Source organism: Octopus sinensis, linkage group LG22 (genome assembly GCF_006345805.1).
Source record: "Octopus sinensis linkage group LG22, ASM634580v1, whole genome shotgun sequence".
Taxonomy (NCBI): Eukaryota; Metazoa; Mollusca; class Cephalopoda; order Octopoda; family Octopodidae; genus Octopus; species Octopus sinensis.
Genome location: NC_043018.1, coordinates 12,688,703 through 12,710,080, shown reverse-complemented (window position 1 = coordinate 12,710,080; position 21,378 = coordinate 12,688,703). Strand labels below are relative to the sequence as shown.

The 21,378-nt window shown below is 38.7% G+C and overlaps 1 protein-coding gene across 2 annotated transcripts in view; it reads left to right on the top strand.

Moving 5' to 3' along the window:
* Positions 1–859: 859 nt before the first annotated feature.
* LOC115223225 (histone acetyltransferase KAT7) overlaps positions 860–21,378 on the top strand; it is a 34,117-nt gene continuing 13,598 nt past the window's right edge. The window contains exons 1-5 of one of the 2 annotated variants that reach the window (XM_029793708.2): positions 860–1,096; positions 13,944–14,040; positions 15,430–15,648; positions 17,779–17,861; positions 19,536–19,622. In XM_029793708.2, coding sequence (XP_029649568.1) covers positions 1,076–1,096; positions 13,944–14,040; positions 15,430–15,648; positions 17,779–17,861; positions 19,536–19,622 — 507 coding nt within the window. In that variant the 5' untranslated portion in view covers positions 860–1,075. Of the gene's footprint in view, positions 1,097–2,170; positions 2,386–13,943; positions 14,041–15,429; positions 15,649–17,778; positions 17,862–19,535; positions 19,623–21,378 lie in introns of those variants that run through there. The other variant, XM_036512334.1, reaches the window with a different exon arrangement.

Below are 21,378 nucleotides of genomic sequence, written 5' to 3'. Positions count from 1 at the left end.
ATGTGTGTGTGTATGTATGTGTGTATGTATCTATGTATGTGTGTATGTATGTATGTATGGCCGATTCAGTGTAATTTTTTACTCGGTGTATGTGTATATGTATGTCTGCATGTATGTGTGTGTGTATGTATCTATGTATGTGTGTGTGTGTGTAAGTATGTGTGTGTATGTATGTATGGCCGATTCAGTGTAATTTTTTACTCGGTGTATGTGTATATGTATGTCTGCATGTATGTGTGTGTGTATGTATCTATGTATGTGTGTGTATGTATCTATGTATGTATCTATGTATGTGTGTGTGTATGTATGTATGTATGTGTATGTATGTATGTATGTATGTATGTATGTATGTATGGCCGATTCAGTGTTTACATTTTTTACGGAAATCGACGGAAACGTGTGCTACTACAAACGAAACATTGCCAATTCTGGATCTACAGAAGTATTTAAGTGTCCTTGAAAAAAATGATATTTTAGATGAGATACCATCAGTTTGTTTCTCTAACGTTTTACATATTTCAGCTTCGATTTGTGAAAGAGAAAATAGCAATTTTGAAAAGAAATGTCTATAAAACTATATTTTAAAGATCGAATGGTTATGGAGGGGATCCAGCAGAATAGTAACGACGGGGATCCGTGCATAAAGAGACGGTCGAGAACCTCAGCGATTCAAGCAGCGACCGCCTTTGAAGAGGAGAGAGAAAAAATAAAAGGAAATTAAAAATCAATAAAACCTCCCCGATTACACACTTATTATGTGGTGCAAGACTACAATAAATGCTCCCTTCCACTTCCGGTTAATTATATCTTTTTTTTTTTGTTTTCTTTGTTTTTGTGTTCGATTCTCGTGTTTCCTCCCTTGTTTGTTGTTGTCGTGTTTGGTCTGCAGATGGCGCTGCGTGTCGCTCCAAAATTCCGCCAGTCTTGTTGTGTTGTTTGGCGAAAGAACTTGTTGCTGTATCATGTCGACGGCTGCCTCGGCCGTTGCTCTGCTTCTTCCCCCCCGCTTCTGCCGCTGCTCTGAGGCCGCATCACTCCTTCATTTAACCCTTCATCTATAGGAACATTACAAGTCATGCCAAAAAGAAAGCCCAGCGTAAGTTCAACTCTCTTGTTTCTCTCACAGACACATCATATATGTGTCTCTCTTATATACACACATACATACATATTTATATACTGTATGTGTGTGTATATATATACTGTATGTGATGATATAATGTATGTGTGTGTGTATATATATATATATAAGTTCGTTTGTGTCTATAACCTTGGTTGAAATTTCTTGTTTCCCTCATATATATATATATATGTATGTATTTACTGTGTGCACATAGGTGTATATATGTGTGTGTAAATACAAGTTCATTTGTGTATATAAACCTGGTTTTTACTGTATCAGGGATTTTGCTATTAGACAACATCGGAGATGGTTTGATCTGACCGACAAATATCTGAGAATCCGTCGTCTCCGAAAAGTACATCTCGTAATGTCTATTTATTATATTGGACAAGTATTTTTTTAAAAATGGAGCAAATTTGCAAAGATATAGAAATGTGTTTAGTCTTGTGTTTGCTTTCGAAAATGTTTCTTGGTTTGAAGATAGTTTTCCCAGTCAATCCATCGCTGTGTGCCGGAATAAGAAACGATCATGCCGGTTTATTTTGTAGCATTTCCTTCTTGCAACCTGGTGCCAACCATTCATAGATTTATTGATCGATTTCCTTTGCCACAAAGACTGAACAATTAGTGAATCGTGGAATCCGAGCACAATTCTTCTTTCTCTCTCTCTCCTATCTATCGTTTGTGTGTATATATATATATCTATTCCCACTTAAAAGTGGATGTTGTAATTATATCTATGATGATCCTTCGTTCTAATAACAGCAGTTTAGCTTCAAAATAAATGGTATATTTCTTTATCTTGCTGCTGCTGAGGATGAAGGATTTCTTTTGCGCAGCTATCGTTCTCTTTGCCAATACAAGATGTGGTTCCTAAATACCTTGCAACGATCTACCAAAAACATTATCCTGCATTTGGCTATTCCAGACTTTTCCGTGTCCAGTGACCGACCGATATTTCTGAAATGTCGACCGATTATACACATTCCTTACCCTGGGACCCTTATTATTTATGCTATTCAGCTTTACTCCATGGATATTTCGTACTGGATAGACTGGGTAGAGACTGCTAAAAATATTCTAGGAGAAAAGTTGATGAAGGAAAGAAAAACTCCAGCATAAATATATTTACACAGAGTTGATGCATTCTCAGTCACACGTGGATGCAAACTCGGGGCTCAGTTTATGTAAACGTTTGAGCTGCAAAGCGATCCCTCACTTTTAGGACTTCGTTTCCGAGTTTTGATCCAAGCCTATTATATGTATGAATTGGTTTCCCTTGATCGTTAAGGCTGACTTAGTTTTTAAATATTTCCAGCCTTCTCTTCTGTTCAATACTAATCTCATTCGCTTTTTCGTCTTGCATCATCATTCCTATAGAAATCGATTTGAAACTGAAAATTTGTCAATGTCAGATCTGTTCTTGTTGAAGCAATTAAAAAGGCGACGGGTTTATTATAACCGCCAGATCTCTTCTTATTTATGGATATTAATCATTATTTTTAGAATATAGCGAAATTCTTCCGTGTCGCACTGTGTATGTGTGTGTGTGGGGGGGGGTATTTGTTAGTCATCGAGCTGTTTTAGTATAAAAATTGTTTTATTTCGTGAAGTTTTAATTCCCTAATTCAAACGAAACAGTATTTTGACTGTGAGAATCGTCCTTTTCTCACGATCTTCGCGCGCGCGTGTTTATATATATAAATAGCTGTTATCCTTCATTTGGTTGTGATAACAAATTCTATTGAGAGAGAGAGAGAGAGCTGTGTGTATGTTCCCTGTTGTTGTGCTTTGTATAACATAACCCGCCCCCACTCCAGGCCAACCCCGATCGGGTGGGTCTTTCTTTGATCAAAGGCATTCCAGCCATTGCTGCCCCGTCTTTTTAGTGGAATGTTGGATTGCATTATTAACCAATATATTCCAACTATCAAAGACGGAGATTTGGCTGATGCTCCAAGCCTGTCCGATCATCTGCGTAAACAGAGATGTCCCCGCTGAGCTGATCCATCTTTACTGTCCGATTTCGGTTCAGACCACTGTTTTTCACTACACAACATTAATTTCTCCTTTTCCTGTGATGTTCTCTTCATTGGTGGATACTTCATAAATATCTTAGTCATGACATTTCATACAATATATATATATATATATATATATATATATATATATATATATATATATATATATGGAGTGCTCTGTAGTATAGTTATGATAAAAGTACTTTAAGGTAGATACGGTTACTTTTATTATATGATTGTTACATTAAATTGTTTTGTGTTTTGTAAAAATATAGAAAATGCGCAGTTTTAGTTAAACATGTAAATCTGATATGACACTGTTGAGAATTTTTTGAAGTTTATCAAAATACACATTATATATCTGCACACACCCATCATCCAGGTTACAATATATAATGCAGGGCATTCTGAAACTCTACGTGGAATCTATGTACAACGTTAAGCATTATATATGCCACTTTACCATTTTCTCTCTGGAAATATCGATAAACATAGAGAGTGGATGAAGGAGAGACTGATTAAACATTTATATTGAATTTAAAAACCTTTCCTGTTGTCACTTTTCTTACAGATACTTTTGTTGTGTTGTAGTTTCTGCTATTATACAAAAGCTTGAGGGAATTTTAGACTTAATGCAGAGAAATTAAGCTTGTATCAAAAACTAGTCGTTTGTCTCCATGCTACTGTAAGCTTTTATGCTGTCAATAGGTTTTGTATATATGTTGGTAATGGTTAGTATATAAAATAATTCACAACATGACACATAGCTATAAGTTCAGGCTATTGATGGAGGTAAGATGCATTTGAGAGTATTGGAGTTGGTTGAACTTCACTTTCTGTGAGATTTCTCTCAATGATTTGGTTTCAAGGAAGATGCTATGCCCATGGCAATTGCAGAACTTCGGAGACCAGTAATATTCTTTGATTCTGAGTTGTGCTGTGCTTAGAAGTCAAAGTTTGTTAGGAGTTTGTTAGCTTTCAAAACTGAAATTTCTTCACTCTATCCCCTCGAGGGCAAATTCCCAGACTCCTAGTTTTGTTCTAGCTGCACAAAAAAAAAGCCAAACAGTTTAATCTATATTTAATTTTCAATCGTTATTGTGATTCTGAATTTCTTTTCAAAAATTTAGATAACTCCTTTCTTATTCTTGTAAAAATTGTTCTACCTTAAGTGTGGAAGTATCAAAAGTTTCATCGACAAAAAGTTTGTATTATACTTTCTTGATAAGAACAACAAAGTTTTTTGGTTGTGAAAGGATTCAGACAGTCTCCCATACTACCTCTGATGATGAGCTGTACCTCTCTACATTAGTAGGGAATCCTTTGTCCATGTAATTTCACTCATATTCTGTTTTGAAACCACTCTCTGATAAACACTCTAAAAATCAATCTTAAGATCAAAACAGTAATTTAAAAGTTACATATTCAGAAATTTCATCATCATTCAACATCTGTATTCCCTGCTTACATGTTTTGGATGATTCAACAAGATCCATAGAGCCAGAGGACTGTGGTTGAACTCCAATATCTACTTCAGCAAGGTTTCTACAACTGGGTGCTCTCCTGAATGGTCACTCATTTTACAGAATGTATTGAGTGCTTTTTTTTTCATGGTACCAACACTAGTGAGATGAAGTAAATTGTAAGACAAGTTCCCTTGATAGAGTGATGGTGGTTTTGTGCCAAGTGTTGAGAGGCTAAAGTAGGAAAGAGAGGTGATAACATGGCTGCTTTAGCAAGAAAGGGAGAAGAGGAGTCTGGGTGGAATTTGTAACGATTATTTTTCGCTGTTCAGTTGTACTCTCTCACCCACAGGCTCTTATGCATATGTTGACCCTGGTACTATAATGGTTCCCTATCCCTGCTCTAGATAGTTCATGATTACTATCTAATATATTGAAGTTTTTTGAGACAAAAATATTTTTTCAATGACTCAGGCACAACTATTTGAGAGTAAATTGTTCAGTCTTGTAGCTAGCATCTTAACATCCACAGCTGTTCGTGAATTATCATATGAACGAAATTAACCCTTATCTGGCACAGTATCGATAGGGTTTGAATACTTAGCCGGCAATTAAAATGATTGATCTTCATCTCAGAACGGCTTAAAGCAACTGTCTGAAAAGCATTGTCATCATTGTTTTTATCACCATTTCACCTGACCTGTAAGAGCTAACCATTCTCCAATCAAATCTCAGTGCTTTTTCCCCCATGTCTTCCTTGGTCTGCTTCTAACACTCTTTATTAAGCACAACATATCCAACACTTCTCTATGGTAATACTCGGTCATGGTTTCAGTCCATTTGCAATTTAAGTTAACATTGACTAATGACAAGTGACTGAGACCTTTGGAAGTATGCTGTGCTTGTGAGACCACAACCCATGGCCTATGCCAGGGGTGTAACCAGCCCACTTACGCGTACCTTTCCTTCATTGGACACTAAGCTCTGCTTGTGAAGACCTGTTGAGAGTGAAATTGAAATCAAATTTGATGACTGGCATCCATACTAGTGGAGTGCTAAGAGCACCATCTGAGCGCGATCGTTGCCAGAGCAGCTGACTGGCTTCCGTGCCGGTGGCACGTAAAAAGCACCATTCAAGCATGATCGTTTCCAGTGTCGCCTTACTGAAACTTGTGCTGGTGGCACATGAAAAATATTCAAGTGAGGTCGTTGCCAGTACCGCCTGACTGGCCCTCGTGCCGGTGGCACGTAAAAGCACTCACTACACTCTCGGAGTGGTTGGCGTTAGGAAGGGCATCCTGCTGTAGAAACTCTGCCTGATCAGATTGGAGCCTGGTGCAGCCATCTGGTTCGCCAGCCCTCAGTCAAATTGTCCAACCCATGCCAGCGTGGAATGTGGATGTTAAATGATGACGATGATTACATATGCAATTGATCATATGCAACTAGTATCTCTTGAGTCTCTAGAAATATATAGATGTGTTGTGGTCATAGTTCTTTGCACAACATTCTGACAATATTCTTTTGTTCAAAGAAATTTACTCCCAAGTTAGGAAAGAATGACTATGGGTACATTTTCTGATTTGGTCAACAAATAAAAACATAATATTTGGTTGGTTCTATTTGTCTGTCTTGCTGCTACTGCAATAGCTTCTACTTCCCTAAACATTCTAAATAAATCTTTAGTCCTACCAGCAACAGTGTTTTACATCTGCTTTTCCAAAATGGCATGGGTTAGGAGTACAAACTGGGTCACTCTGCTGCAGAAGCTCTACGGAATATCAAGCGGGCCTTTGGTAATGGTTTTGTTGACATTAGAACTGTTCAGAGATGGTTCCAAACCTCTTGTTCAGGAGATGATAGCCTTGAAAATGAACCAAGTGGTAGGCCAAAATCAGTTATTCGGCATGGTGGATTAAATGCTTTGGTTGTACAAAATCCGAGAACAAAGGTTTGAAAACTTTCATCAGATCTCCAAACATCTTGCACAACTGTTTTCCGACACCTGTAAAAAATTGGAAAAGTTAAGAAAACAGGTAGGTTTGTTCCACATCATTTGAATGAGATTCAGAAAAACAGACGTCTCGACATGTGCTCCGTATTCCTTTCTCAACTGGAGAAAAGCCATTTTTGCATCAAATCTTTTCTTATGATGAGAAATGGACACTCTTTGACAACAGCAGGAGAACAGGACAGTGATTAGATGCAAGAAAATCACCTAAACACTACCCAAACCCACCATTGCACCCTAAAAAGTTAGAGGTCACTGTATGATGTTCCTTTTTGCAACAAGGAAAAACAGTAACAGCAACATCATATTGCCAGGAAATTGATTGTATGTATGAGAATTTGAAAAAGAAGCAACCCAGACTAAGTGAATAGAGATGGCCCAATTCTGCTCCAAAACAATGCACTTCCTCACACTCCTCAAGCTACGGTTCAAAAGTTGCAAAGCCTGAACTATGAGATTTTGCAACATCCTCCCTATTCCCCTGATATCTCTCCTACTGATCCTCACTTATTTAAGCATTTTGAGCTTTTCATAAGCAATAAGACATTCTTAAACAGAAAAGAGGTAACTGAAGCATTTGGACAGTTTATCACGGCAAAAGAGGAATTTTTTAATTTTTTTAAAGATGGACTATTTGACATAAATGTTAGGTAAACTTTATAAATGAACATGGATCCTACTTTGATTAAATAAATCAGTTCTCTAACACTTCTGAAACATTTTATTGTTGCCTTTCAAATACGACATTTCATGTGAAACAACCCAATATATGTGCGTGTGGATTTGAGGGTTTTGTGTGTTTATGTATGTGCTGCCAGGCCTACATCACAGCCTCCTTCACACCTTGACTCCTTTTATCTTTCCACCACTGACTTTCTTGTTGCCCTTATTTCTCACACCTCTTTTATGCTTCTCTCCCCTACAGTCATCTTGACAGCTTTGGCCCATCATGAAGTCCATGTATAAGAGACTCCATTGAATCTGTTGCCCCTCACTACACTTTAGCCTCCCCATGTTTACCATCGTACTCTTCAGCCCTTTTTCCCCTATACTTTCGCCTCTTCCTCTGCCGTCGCACTGTTTCCTTGGTCAAATTAACCTCTTATCCTCATCATCATCATTTAACGTCCGCTTTCCATGCTAGCATGGGTTGGACGGTTCAACTGGGGTCTGGGGAGCCCGAAAGCTGCACCAGTCCAGTCAGATCTGGCAGTGTTTCTACAGCTGGATGCCCTTCCTAACGCCAACCACTCCGAGAGTGTAGTGGGTGATTTTATGTGCCACCGACACAGGTGCCAGACGAGGCTGGCAGACGGCCACGCTCGGATGGTGTTTTTTATGTGCCACCGACACAGGTGCCAGACGAGGCTGGCAGACGGCCACGCTCGGATGGTGTTTTTATGTGCCACCGACACAGGTGCCAGACGAGGCTGGCAGACGGCCACGCTCGGATGGTGTTTTTATGTGCCACCGACACAGGTGCCAGATGAGGCTGGCAAACGGCCACGATCGGATGGTGCTTGTTACGTGCCCACAGCACGGAGGCCAGTCGATGCGGTACTGGCTACGGCCACGTTCGGATGGTTTTCTTATGTGCCCCGTGCCACCGGCACTGGTACCACAAAGATACAAATTCCATTGATGTTCATCTATTTTGATTTGTTTTGATTTTCACTTGCCTCAGCAGGTCTTCACAAGTGTCACAAGAAGGAAGGTATGCACAGGTGGACTGACTACGTCCCAGGTAGGGGCCATGGGTTATGGCCTGACTAGTCTTGCCGGGTCTTCGGATGGTGTTTTTATGTGCCACCGACACAGGTGCTAGATGAGGCTGGCGAACGGCCACGATCGGATGGTGTTTGTCATGTGCCCACCGCACTGCGTTTACATCACTTTGAATGTATGTACATCATCATCGACATTTAATGTCTGTTTTCGATGCTGGCATGGATTGGCTTGGCTTGACAGGAACCAGCAAGGCCAGGTGCTAAACTTGGTTCCATAGTCTACTTTGGCTTGGTTTCTACAGCCTTTCTTAATACCAACCACTCCCACCCCAATACTTTTCACATAGCACCTTGGTTTTAGGATCTCAGTTCTATTGTGGTGGGTGGGTCTTCTCAAGTACAGCAATGCACCACATATCCTGGTCCTCTGTCAGCTCCTTTTTAAGGTTCAGCATGGGTATCAAGAGGACCATCTAGTCTTGCCAAATCACTGATAACTTCCCTAGTATTGATACTATGGAAAAATGTACCCAGTACACTCTGTAGAGTGGGTAATGCTAAGAGAGTCATCCAACCCTGGAAACCAAGCTGAAAATGAAATACTAGTGGAGAGATGCAGTCCCCTGGCCCATCAGTCTCTGTGTGCACTTATCTTTGGTAGCCCATCCTTTCCACACCAACATGGAAAGCAGATGTAAAACACTGATGATGGTGTTTGTGTGTCAGAAATAGGATTAATCTTAATATACCCTCATCTTTTATCTTATTTCAGTCATTAGACTGCGGCCATTGAAGAATTTTTAGTTGAATGAATTAACCCAAGTACTCCTTTTTTTTTTAAAGCCTAGTACTTATTCGATTGATCTCTTTTGCAGAACTACTAAATTATGAGGGCATACATACACACATATATATATATAGTGGGTTGGTAAAAAACGTTCATAGCGTTTTTCAATTGATAATGTTTAATCACATGATCTGTGTTATCACATAACAGGAGCATTTGATGTATATACAGGGTGCGGTGAATATATTGTCGTCTAAATTATGCAAAACTGAAAATAACACTGACATCTCATTTTAACAGATATATTTACCAAAGTTACATAAAAATATCTTGAAATACTAAAGAGTAAATTTATTCAATAAAATCGGCATTGGCTTCAACCTTGGCTTCCAGACGACTTCAGAATCTCCTGCAACTCTTCTGGAGTGTCTTCTTGTTTAAGTTGGTGAATGCTGCCATAATCCTTGCCTTCAGTTCATCTTTGGTGTTACAAGGAGTTTTGTTGGTCTCTCACTCAATTGCACCCCAAACATAATAATCAAGGGAGTTGCAGTGTGGGGAGTTAGATGGCCAGATGTTAGGGGTGATGTGGTTGCAGAAATTGTTTGACAGCCATGACTGGGTTCTGCTTGTGTGGCATGGTGCAGTCCTGGTGTCAAACATAGGGTCTTCCAGCAGCCACCCTCTTGACCCAGGGCAGCACTACTGTTGTGCAAAAGTACAACATCCCCCCTCCCTCCCTGATGAGAATGGACTGGACCACTACATATAAATAGTAGCAATCTGAGTAAGTGAGGTAATTTGTGGTAATTGCACAGTGTGTGTGTTGACAGTTCAAAGTTTACAGTCCAAGTTAGCAGGGGGGGATTGTTGGTTCTTAAAAGATTGTTGTTATGTAGTCACTGCCGTTTGTTTCAATTATATTGTTACACACTTGTAGTGTCTGTGTTTATCCATAAGGATATAACAGCTCCCTCCTCCAGGCATTTGATGTAGGCCTCTGTGTTGAGTCTGAGGCCATGGGAGAAGATGAATAGAGGCATAACATCAACATCACTAGTGATCGCTCCAGACCCCATGAGGTTGGCTGGATGTTTGATTTTGGTTACTCTTGGTACATGTCTTGGAGACACGACGCAAGCCAACGGTTCTACTGATTGTTCACTATCTGTTCGTATTGGAGGTTCTAGAGTGAATTGGATCATCATGGTGCTGTTTTTCTCACAGACAATGCCCAACCGACGACCCTACTATACAAACACTAATATATATATATATATATATAACCCATGCTAGCGCGGAAAACGGACGTTAAACGATGATGATGATGATTTATAGTGTTAATTAATAGTAGGAGATGGATTTCATATTAGACTTTTATTGGGTACAACAAATGCTTTGACGCATCAGTCTGGGTCTCTTCAGGTTCATTGATAAAGAAATATCAGCAGAGATTTTTGGTGTCGGCTGGCTTGTTGTTATTTGCCCATCAAGTTCGGGAATGAATAAAAGCAAACAATATTATAGCAACACAAACAATTCAAATCTGAATGTGGAAATCATGTGTTCCAGTTTAGATAAACTGATGTAATCAGCTTTTGCTGTCATAACTGCTTAGAGGAAAACGAAAGGAAGATTAATTACTTAAACGAGTAGTTTCATGCTCTACTCAACGTTTAAACTCACTAATCAAATTATGTGTATTTGTCCAAATTATTTATTATTATATACACATACGCATGGCAGGCTTCTTTCAGTTTCCGTCTACCAAATCCACTCACAAGGTACCTTGATCAGCCTGAGGCTATAGTAGATGTTTTCCCAAAGTGCCTTGTAGTGGGACTGAACCCGGAACCATGTGGTTGGGAAGCAAACTTCTTACCACACAACTACATCTGCACCTAAAAAGTAATAAGGTCTCACCTGAAAAATTTAGTCAAATAACTTTGCAACCAAGAAATTTTATTGAGTGAAATTAATCAATTTTTACCTGTTGATTTCAAAATTACATAGAAATTATCCTATCACGTCCAGTTTCTTCACAAAATTGATCATTGCATTTCACTCTATTATGCCCAAATTTGACTATTGTCTTTTATTATTACTATATTGCCGTATATTTAATAGACTACAACAGTATAATTAATAAGCGTAATTTTGAAAAAGAAGCATCTGGCAATATTTAGACTGCTTTAGCTTTATAAAGATGTGCCTGCATCCCTGTAGCTTCACTCACCCAGAAGCAGTTTGGAGAGAAAGATATACAAGGTCACATTGCTTAGGTTGAACGTACATTTTTCTGGGTTTTTTTTATTTCAGTTATTTCCCCTTCTTTTCAGTGTATCTATGCTACATAATACATCGCTTTATTGTATCGTGTGACATTTCAATGCTTCTTTAATATCATGTTTACATTGAGATGGTAAATCAAATATATGCTGTTACAAATGACCTCTTCCCCTTTTCTTATAGACTTCCACATCACTTGAAGCAAGGATGCCTTCTAAAAAATGTACAGCAATCCAGGATAACCTCTGTGACAATTGTGGTTAGTTTACAATTAAAAAACATCCGAGGGACGTTAGTGATTTTTATCAAAAGATCTTACTATACCTACTTTTGTATGAAATTAGGAGACCAAGATAAGAAGTGGGCTTAAGGTCTGTTCAGTTTGTGTTGAAGAACTAAGGCAATGGACAAAAGGAACACAGAAGTCTTTTTGTTTTGGGGTTCCAAGAATATGGAGATACCTAAGTCATATACCAAGATATAGAATTCAGTGATTTTCTACTAGTTTTGCTCATGTAAGGTGCAGGGACACAGCTGGAGAGTGGTAAAAACCTTGCTTATCCAAACCTCCCATCTGCATTCCAACCTCTTGCCCATGGACCAGAATGTTCCAACCCCATTGACACCAGGAAACCTTGAGCACATACTCTTGAGTTCTGAGTCAGAATGTAGAAATAGCAATGACAACGAAGACTTCAGTAGCAGTGAAGGTCAAGAACCTCAACTGTTCAACCAGTGTGAATTAATCTAGCGTGGGATCGCAAACAAGTCTGCTGAGATTTTGGGTTTCAGACTTAAATCCAAGAGTCTTTTATCTCCTCGCACATCATTCTTTGGATATTGTAACCACAAAAAAGAACTTGTTCCTAATTTTGCTCAGGAAAATAATTTAGTTTAATATACAGATATGTCAGGACTAATTGGAAAGTTTGGCAGCCCCGATGAATGGAAACTCATTATTGACTCTTCAAAGAGTCTTAAAGCTGTGCTACTGCATAACAGTAATAAATATGCTTCCATTCTTGTTGGACACTCAGGGATTGTGAAGGAAGCATCTGAAAATTTGGTGTCGCTCTGACACAAGATTCAAAGTTCACAACTGGGTGATTTACACAAACTTGAAAATAATTTTCATATTGCTTGGCCAACAGTCAGGTTACACCAAGTTTCTTTGTTTCTTGTGTGAATGGGAGATTAGGGCCAGGAACCTCCATTGGTCTAAAAAAAAAGAACAGCTTACTAGAGATATACTTACACTAAGAACAAAGAATATCCTTTGAGAAAGTTTGGTTAAATTGAAAAAAAGTTTTTTTGCCTCCTCTGCATATAAAACTTGGACAATTCATAAAAGCTTTGTCACTGGATGGAGAGGGCTTCAAATAAAAAAATATTGTCAGACACCTAAGTTGAAGAGAGTGTATTTGTGGGACCAGATAAGGAAACTCATCAAGGACAAAAATTTTGAGAACTCTCTTAGTGTTTCTGAAAAAGATGCATGGATTAGTTTGAAAGATGTGATGAAGAACTTCTTGGGGTAATCACAAGGATCCAAACTACGAAGACATTGTGGGAAGGATTCTGGAAAATGGGCTTTAAAGTTTAATTTTCTGCATGCCCATTCGGATTTCTTTGCAGGAAATCTGGAGGATGTGAGTGAGGAGCAAGGGGAAAGGTTCCATCAAGACCTAAAAGAGATGGAAAGAAAATATCAAGGAAGATGGAATGTCAGTATGATGGTCAAATTCCTGCTGGATGTTGCATCTTGAATGTCCATCAAATGCTCACAAACAGAAGAGATCCAGGCATAGTTTCCAAGTGAAAAAGAAGAGATTTTGAGGGGCTGAACATAAGAAAAACAAACAGAGCCCTTTGAAAAATCTATTTTGTCTCCTTTCAAATGCATTTGTGCCGTTTTATTTTGCTAAATGAAATAGCAAATTCATTTTTATTAGTTACATTTTGTCCTGCTATATGTGGATTTACCAATGGTTATCATTTAAATTGTGAGGAAAGCTTAGCTAATGGGAAAGAGCTTTTTTGAGCACCGGAAAAATATACAACGTAGCATAAAATTATCAAAACAATTTTTAAAAAGTTCCTTAGACTTGTGTTATCAGTGTTTGAGACGTAAATTTACATAAAAATTTTGATGGTTTGAACATAAGACAGGGAGAACAGTTGGACCAGCTTTGGTCAGGTTGAATGCTAAAAGCTTGAGGTTATCGTTAAAAGTTCAAAAAATTATAATCTTACTGGTTTACCTGAGCTGTCAGTACTGACATCAAGTGTTTTACTAAACTTAGTGATAATTACAACATTTTGGTTGAGGTGTTGTTGAAAAAGGTACATTATGAAAGTTGTTAATGTGAGTACGAGAAGGTAAATAAAAATACCAAAAGAACAAGAAAATCACTCTCAATATTATACAGGTGTCATTGCTTTTAATATGTACAATATGTATTTTATATTGCTCAGTTTTTTTATGAATTAAAAAAATTTTTTTCCTTCTAAACATTTTTTAGAAAGTTGAAGTAACATCGGATGAGAGCGACCACTCCCCACTGGAAAGTGAAGATGGAGACATGTTGTCTCAAACCAGGGTTACTCGTCGGTCTTCAGGTGAGGGATTTTACTTTTCAAAACATATTGTAAACCTCCATGTTTAGTACATACTTTTTCTCACCAAAATCCTGATTAAAACAGATACATACAACGAATGGTATGAGACAGCAAAATTTTAACTTTTATTGGGTTGTCTGGAAAGTTCTTGCCGATTTTTAAAGGAAAGAAAAAGGTCAATAAATACTTGCCATTACATTTTTAATCAACCAAATATGAAACATTTTGTTGCACAATGCGTCTCCATCTTCCTTTAACTTGAAAATACCCTCTTCCCAGAATTGAGGTGGTTTCATGGCAAAGAATTCATCAAGGTATCTTTTTACGTCATCCAAGGAATTGAAATTTTTACCATTAAGACTATTCTGCAGAGACTTGAATAAGCAGAAATCTGAAGGAGCAATACCTGGTGAATATGGAGGGTGGGGTAACACATCCCAGCCGAGCTTCAGCAATTTTTGTCTGGTTCCCAAAGCAACAAGTGCTGAAAATGAACTTTCTTATCTTCCATTTTAAAGGGTTACAAAATTAACACAGATTATAGGAACATAAACCTTCTTTCACGAAAAGATAGCTTAAACTGTGCTCTAAATGGAGGTGTAGTCAAATCCTATTTTATGGACTCAACCATGTTCTAAGATAAGTCGAAAGGTATAAATTGGAACGAACTTTCTGGACAACCCAATGTTATGGAGAAGATGATAATAACAATGTAGTAGAGTTCAGTTATCTTTTCAGAAGTTTGACTACACATCAATATATTTCATGTTGTATTAATATCTGTTTTTCTATGTTTGAATGCATCAAGAAATTCAAAGCCAGTTTTCTATGACCAGATGCCCTCATATGTTTCCAAGAAGGATATCTTTCTATGGCTGGACATGTTTTTACGGAAGATCTGAAGTTAACAAGACTGCTTACCTGACAGTGATGCTTGCTGAGAACTGTTGCACAATGTCAAGACACATGTATGCATATATAATATATATATATAGAGAGAGCAGGCTTCTTTCAGTTTTCATCTACCAAATCCACTCACAAAGGCTTGGCAAACCAGGGCTATAGTAGAAGATATTTTCCCATGGTGCAACACAATAGGACTGAAACTACATGGTTGGGATACAAATTTCTTAATTGCATGGGCATTATACATAAATATATATATATATATAATGCGATTACTGTATTGGGATAAATTATCCAAGCGGGTACCATAAGAGATTGCAGTTAAATGAACTTTGCTAATGGCCTCCTATAACAGTGAACAGGTGATATTTAACTGGTCAGCATATAAAGCCTTTACCTCATTTTTTCTCCTTTATCTCTTTCTCTCTCTCTCTTCTTTTTTGTTATTTATCTAAGAGTGGACATTGTGGTTTTCATTTTCAGGTTTGCAGAAGACCAGTGTAGAGAGGAAGAAGAAGAGGGTGCAGTCTGAGTCCAGCAGTGATACGGAGTGCGACCCAAATGGTCAGATAACTTCTAAAGAGGAGAAAATTGCAAATGCCAAGCTGCAGGCACTCTATGGGTTTGCCGAGAAACGGGCTACACCTCTGACAGATTACAATGAGAATTCCAGATGTCCATTCCCAGGATGTGATTCAAGAGGTGAGTTACCAGTGTCGCCTTACTGGCACTTGTGCTGGTGGCACATGAAAAAACATTCAAGCGAGGTCATTGCCAGTGCCGCTGGACTGGCTCCTGTGCAGGTGGCACATAAAAAGCACCATTTGAGCATGGCCATTGCCAATACCACCTGACTGGCCCTCGTGCCAGTGGCATGTAAAAGCACCCACTACACTCTCGGAGTGGTTGGCGTTAGGAAGGGCATCCAGCTGTAGAAACTCTGCCAGATCAGATTGGAGCCTGGTGCAGCCATCTGGTTTGCCAGACCTCAGTCAAATTGTCCAACCCATGCTAGCATGGAAAGTGGCTGTTAAACAATGATAATGATAACTACATGGACTCCAGGAAGCTCCAAAAGGATGAAAGGTAAAGTTGACCATGGCAGGACTTGAACTCAGAACATAATGAGCCGGAAGAACTGCCACTCAGCATTGTGTTCAACATGCAGAACATAATATATATATATATATATGTATATATATATATATGTATATATATATATATGTAAATGTTGAATGATGAAAGTTCATTATATTTTACTTGTTTCAGTCATTAGGCTGGGGTGCTGCTTTAAGGAATTTTAGTCGAATGAATCGACTCCAGTACTTATTTTTTAAAGCACTGGTACTTATTCTATCAGTCACCTTTACCAAACTGTTAAGTTACAGAGACGTAAACGCACCAACAATGGTTGTGAAGCAGTGAGGTGAGGGACAAACGCAGACATATATGTGTGACGAGCTTCTTTCTGTTTCCGTCTACCAAATCCGCTCACAAGGCTTTGGTCGGCCTGAAGCTATAATGAAACGCACTCACCCATGGTGGAATTGAACCTGGGACCATGTGGTTGGGAAGCAAACTTCTTTCCACACAGCCACATCAGTGCCTATATATACACACACACGGTCTGATCAATAAGTATCTAAACTGTTGCCATAGTGACGAAACTAAAGCACGCTGAGTAAAGCTGCTTAGCACAGATTGACCTTGAGCTCTGTTGTGCACTAAGTGTTAATGTTTTAGCTCACTTCTGCTGTTTACAGCAGAGCTTGGAGGGAAGGTGTGTAGTGTGTGATTGTTGCATTGACCGTGGCAAGGTTGAGCAGAGAGTCTGCATCAAATTTTGCCAAAGGCTTGGCAATACTCGCCCAGAGGTCTATGCAAACTTTCCATCATTCTCGACACAGTCGAGGAGATCTTGTGCAACTGGTCAGCTGAAAGCAGTTTTGGCACAAACTTGATAGACACGTGTCTCTACCCAAATCTTCAGTGATAATGGACTGAACTGAACCATAACTAATCTGCTCATCCTCTGATAAATCACGGATGGTGATTTCACAATTTCCCCTCACAGCTGCATGCACATCTGTGATGTTTTTCCCAGTTCTGCTGGTTGTGGGTCTCCCAGAAAGTTCGTCTTTATCAACATTTTTTCAGCCATCTTGGAAACATCTGAACCACTTGTACATCTGTGTGCGTCTAATACACTCCTCTCCACACACTTTCTGTAAATTTGCATAGGCCTCTGAGCAGGTATCGCCATGACATCTTTCTCTGTCACGGTCAATGCAATGATCACACGCTACACACGTTCCTTCCAAGCACTGCTGTAAACAGCAGAAGTGAACAAAAACATTAAAACTCAGTGTGCATGCACAGCAGAGTTCAGGGTCAATCTTTGCCAAGCAGCTTCACACTGCATGCTTTAGCTTTGTTACTATGGCAACAGTCCAGATATTTATTGATCAGACCTTGTATAAAAACACACATGTACAAATATCAAAAACTAAATATACACTCCTCATTTTATATTTATATATATATATATATATATATATATATTATATATATATATATATATATATATACACATTGTGAGTTCAATAGCAAAGAGATTGTGTTAGTGGCCACATATACAAAAGGCAAATTGATTTTCTATCCTCGTGTGCTCAAAACCTTTATTTAATGAAAATATAATGAGTGTGTTGATGCTCATAGCAGTGTTCCAACTGTGCATCACTCAGTTTCAAGTTTATTGCTCTATTTTTTTTTTCAAATAATAGGTATTTATTGTCTTTTCCTATTTATGCTTAGAATGTCTTAATTTTGTAGGTCATATGACTGGCAAGCATGAAACACATCGGACCATATCGGGATGTCCTCTCTACCACAACACCACAGCTGACGAGTGTAAAGTAAGTTTGTCTCATTCTGCCCTCTTTTCTCTCCACCTCCTTTACTCAAGGCTTTTTGTCCTGTAACAGATCTTCTTCCAGTTTTCCAAAAGTTTAAACTCTGCAAATGGATAACTTCTCACTTCTTGAACACAGGCCTAAAGACTAACACATTTTCTGCCTCAGTGAAAGAGTAGTTCAGTAGGAAAAGAAGAGGATGCTGATAAATTTCATTGTGCTTCATCAGTGCAGAGTGGAAAAACCCCAGAAGACGGGTGGCCATTTCTTTGCTACTTTTGTGTCTTGGGAAAAAATTATTTATGTCCTCCTTACAAAGATTCTTTGGTAGAATTAGATTGACAAGGATCTGTAAAGTAATAAGTAGGGGGCAGAGGAGAACAATGGATTAGAGTCACTGGAACCATGTAACGAATTTGTTTATTACCTCTGCCTCCTTCGTTAAGGCACAGGTATTGCTTCTAGTTGTGTTTGTCTGTGGATAAGCTATTTCAAGAACAACTGGATGGATGAAACTTTCAGGGATGTTTGGCCTCGTGACTAGCACCAACTGATTAGATTTTGTGATCGATCCGGTACCGGTCAAGGATTCTGGATTATTTTCCCTTTTTTTTTCTTTTACTTAATTTTTGAGAGCAGTTGGGTTCATTTTTAGTATTCTTGTTTGTGAGAGCAGTTGAGTTTATTTCACATATTCTCATCTTAAAAATCATTTCCGGCTAGTCGTTGAGAGGATGTTGGTGTTTCCTTGGCGGAGGTTCGCACTCTCTCAGTGCTCTTGTTACATTTGTAATGTTTTAAAATCCAATATTCTTGAATGAATTTGATTAAATCGCATTCACTAAGAATAGGCCTGTTGCAACAATTTCTAATTATAGAAATACTGACTCATTAAGTATCTTATTTACCATTTTATTATCTCTGTGTTTGTCTGTCAGAGCAGTGAGGACCATCTGTTTAGCCTTCAGGATGACTTTGTCTTAAAATGAAAAAAAAAACCCAGTTGTGCCCTGTCCACTCTTCCATCTGTGACCATTGTTTTGACCTGGTCCAATGGCAAGACCAGGTCAAGATGACAAGGGAAGGAGACAGACGCAGTGGATGACAAACATGTCTGGCTCGTGTCATCTTACTCTCTGCATTCCACAATGTGCTGCTGGAGTCACCTTCCTCTCTGTTAAACCATGAAGGTTTCTGCTGCAGAATCTGCTGGATTCCGTCTTCATAGACAAAGTTTATCTATTGCCCTAGCATAGGTTTTACTACTACAATTGTGACTCGAAGAATCACCTAATTTGTGCCAGGATAGAAAAAGCCAGGCATTAAATTCATGATAATAATGTTATTGCAGCGTGGAAGGTGTTTATAAGCCATTTAAGAAACACACAAGAGCCGTTCGATTCACTTCAACATTTAAGTTTAAACTTAAATGTTGAAGTGAATCGAACGGCTCTTGTGTGTTTCTTAAATGGCTTATAAACACCTTCCACGCTGCAATTGTTTTCGTTTCAGCACACGATCTCAGATCAAATTACTTGCTATGCGAGTACATCTCCGTAATAATGTTATTGGTATTTTTAAAAGTTTGATTGATTTCTAGCATATTGTATAAAGCCTGCCACTTTGCAGTTTATAGAATGTTGACAAACAAGTTAACATCTGTGTCGTCTCTTTTAGAAACGATTTGAGGAAAGACAAAAATCTTCTGAAGAGAGAAAGAAAATTGTGAAAAACTTAAATGAACGGCGGGACCTTCGACGGCAAGTAAGTGCTTCGTTAGATTTTTAGAAATTAGTTTTGATTCTCTCGTTATTTGTCACACTTTAATAAGGGAGTTTGTTTAACCCTTTTCTTATCTGATTTGTATTGAAAAAACACTGCCTTCGTTTCAATAAATTTTGGAAAGAATGAAGAATTTGTTGAACTAACTCTGTCATCAGTTTAGAACAGAATTTAGGATGAAATTTTGATGAAAGTTTTTTTTTGTTTTTGTTTTTTTAAAAATCTTAATCAATGTAATGTGGTTGGTGTTAGGAAGGACATCCAACCGTTGGAACCAAGCCAGATCAGACTGGAACCTGGTGCAGCTTCTCAGTTTCCCAGCTCTGGTCAGACCGTCTGATCTTATGCCAGCATGGAAAGCAGACATTAATGGGTGGTGACAATGATCACTGTAACAAGAAATTTATATTATATCTTATAACCAGGCACAGGAGTGGCTGTGTGGTAAGTAGCTTGCTTACCAACCACATGGTTCTGGGTTCAGTCCCACTGCGTGGCACCTTGGGCAAGTGTCTTCTACTATAGCCTTGAGCCGACCAAAGCCTTGTGAGCGGATTTGGTAGATGGAAACTGAAAGAAGCCCATGGTATATATATATATATATATATATATATATGTTTGTGTTTGTCCCCCAACATCGCTTGATAACCGATGCTGGTGTGTTTATGTCCCTGTAACTTAGTGGTTTGGCAAAAAGAGACCGATAGAATAAGTACTACGCTTACAAAGAATAAGTCCTGGGTTCGATTTCTTCGACTAAAGGCAGTGCTCCAGCATGGCCACAGTCAGATAACTGAAGCAAGTAAAGAGAGTAGACTGCAGGTGGGGTTGTTCGCAACATGGTTAACGAACATGCAGTGAGGATGAATGCATTGTAATTTCTAAATAACAGAAATATCGACAGAGATGTTGCTTAGCTTAAACTCTGATTGAGTGAAGGGGAATTACTACTGTTCGTTGTTAAGTGTTGTTATGAAGTAACGTAGAGATGAATTTGTAGATTTGTCAACTCATCCATCTTAGCTAAATGTGAGATCATATATAATCTGTGTCTATTTTGGAATTAGCTCTTTTGCCCTGTCATTGGTTCTAACCAGAGGGCAATGCCCATTGCTTGTGCACCACCCTTGTTTTTAACCACTCAGTTCTGAGATGGTGTGGAGGGTGGTGGTGGTGGGTGCTGTCTGCCAATCAATGTTGGTTTGTGTGAATCCCTGTGACTCAGACATTCAGCAAATAGGTTAAGTACCAGGCTTGATACAAGAAAAAAAAACATAAGTACTGGAGTCAATTTGTTCTGCTAAAACTTTTCGAGATGGTGCCCCAGCATGGCCACAGTCCAATGAGTGAAAGAAGTAAAAGATAAAAGAGAACAAATTCCAGCATTGGAGTCAGCTGAGGCTGAGTGCCAGGCAGAAGGAAGAGGGTGGGAAATAAAAGTGAACCCTGTGAAATTGTAGTTTTCTATGTGGGCGAGAGTTGTGGAAAGGGGCAACCCAGGAAGACATGGGATGAAGTATCGACAGGCAATCTAAAAATGTTGAATCTTATGAACATGAGGACAGAGGACGAAGATGCATTGCTGTACTCGAGATGACCCACCCACCACAACAGAAATGAGACCCTAAAAGCAATGGTGTAGGTGCTGGTACCACATAAAAAGCACCCAGTACACTCTGTGGAGTAGTTGGCGTTAGGTAGGGCATCCAGCCTTAGCAACCAAGCCAAAAACACACTA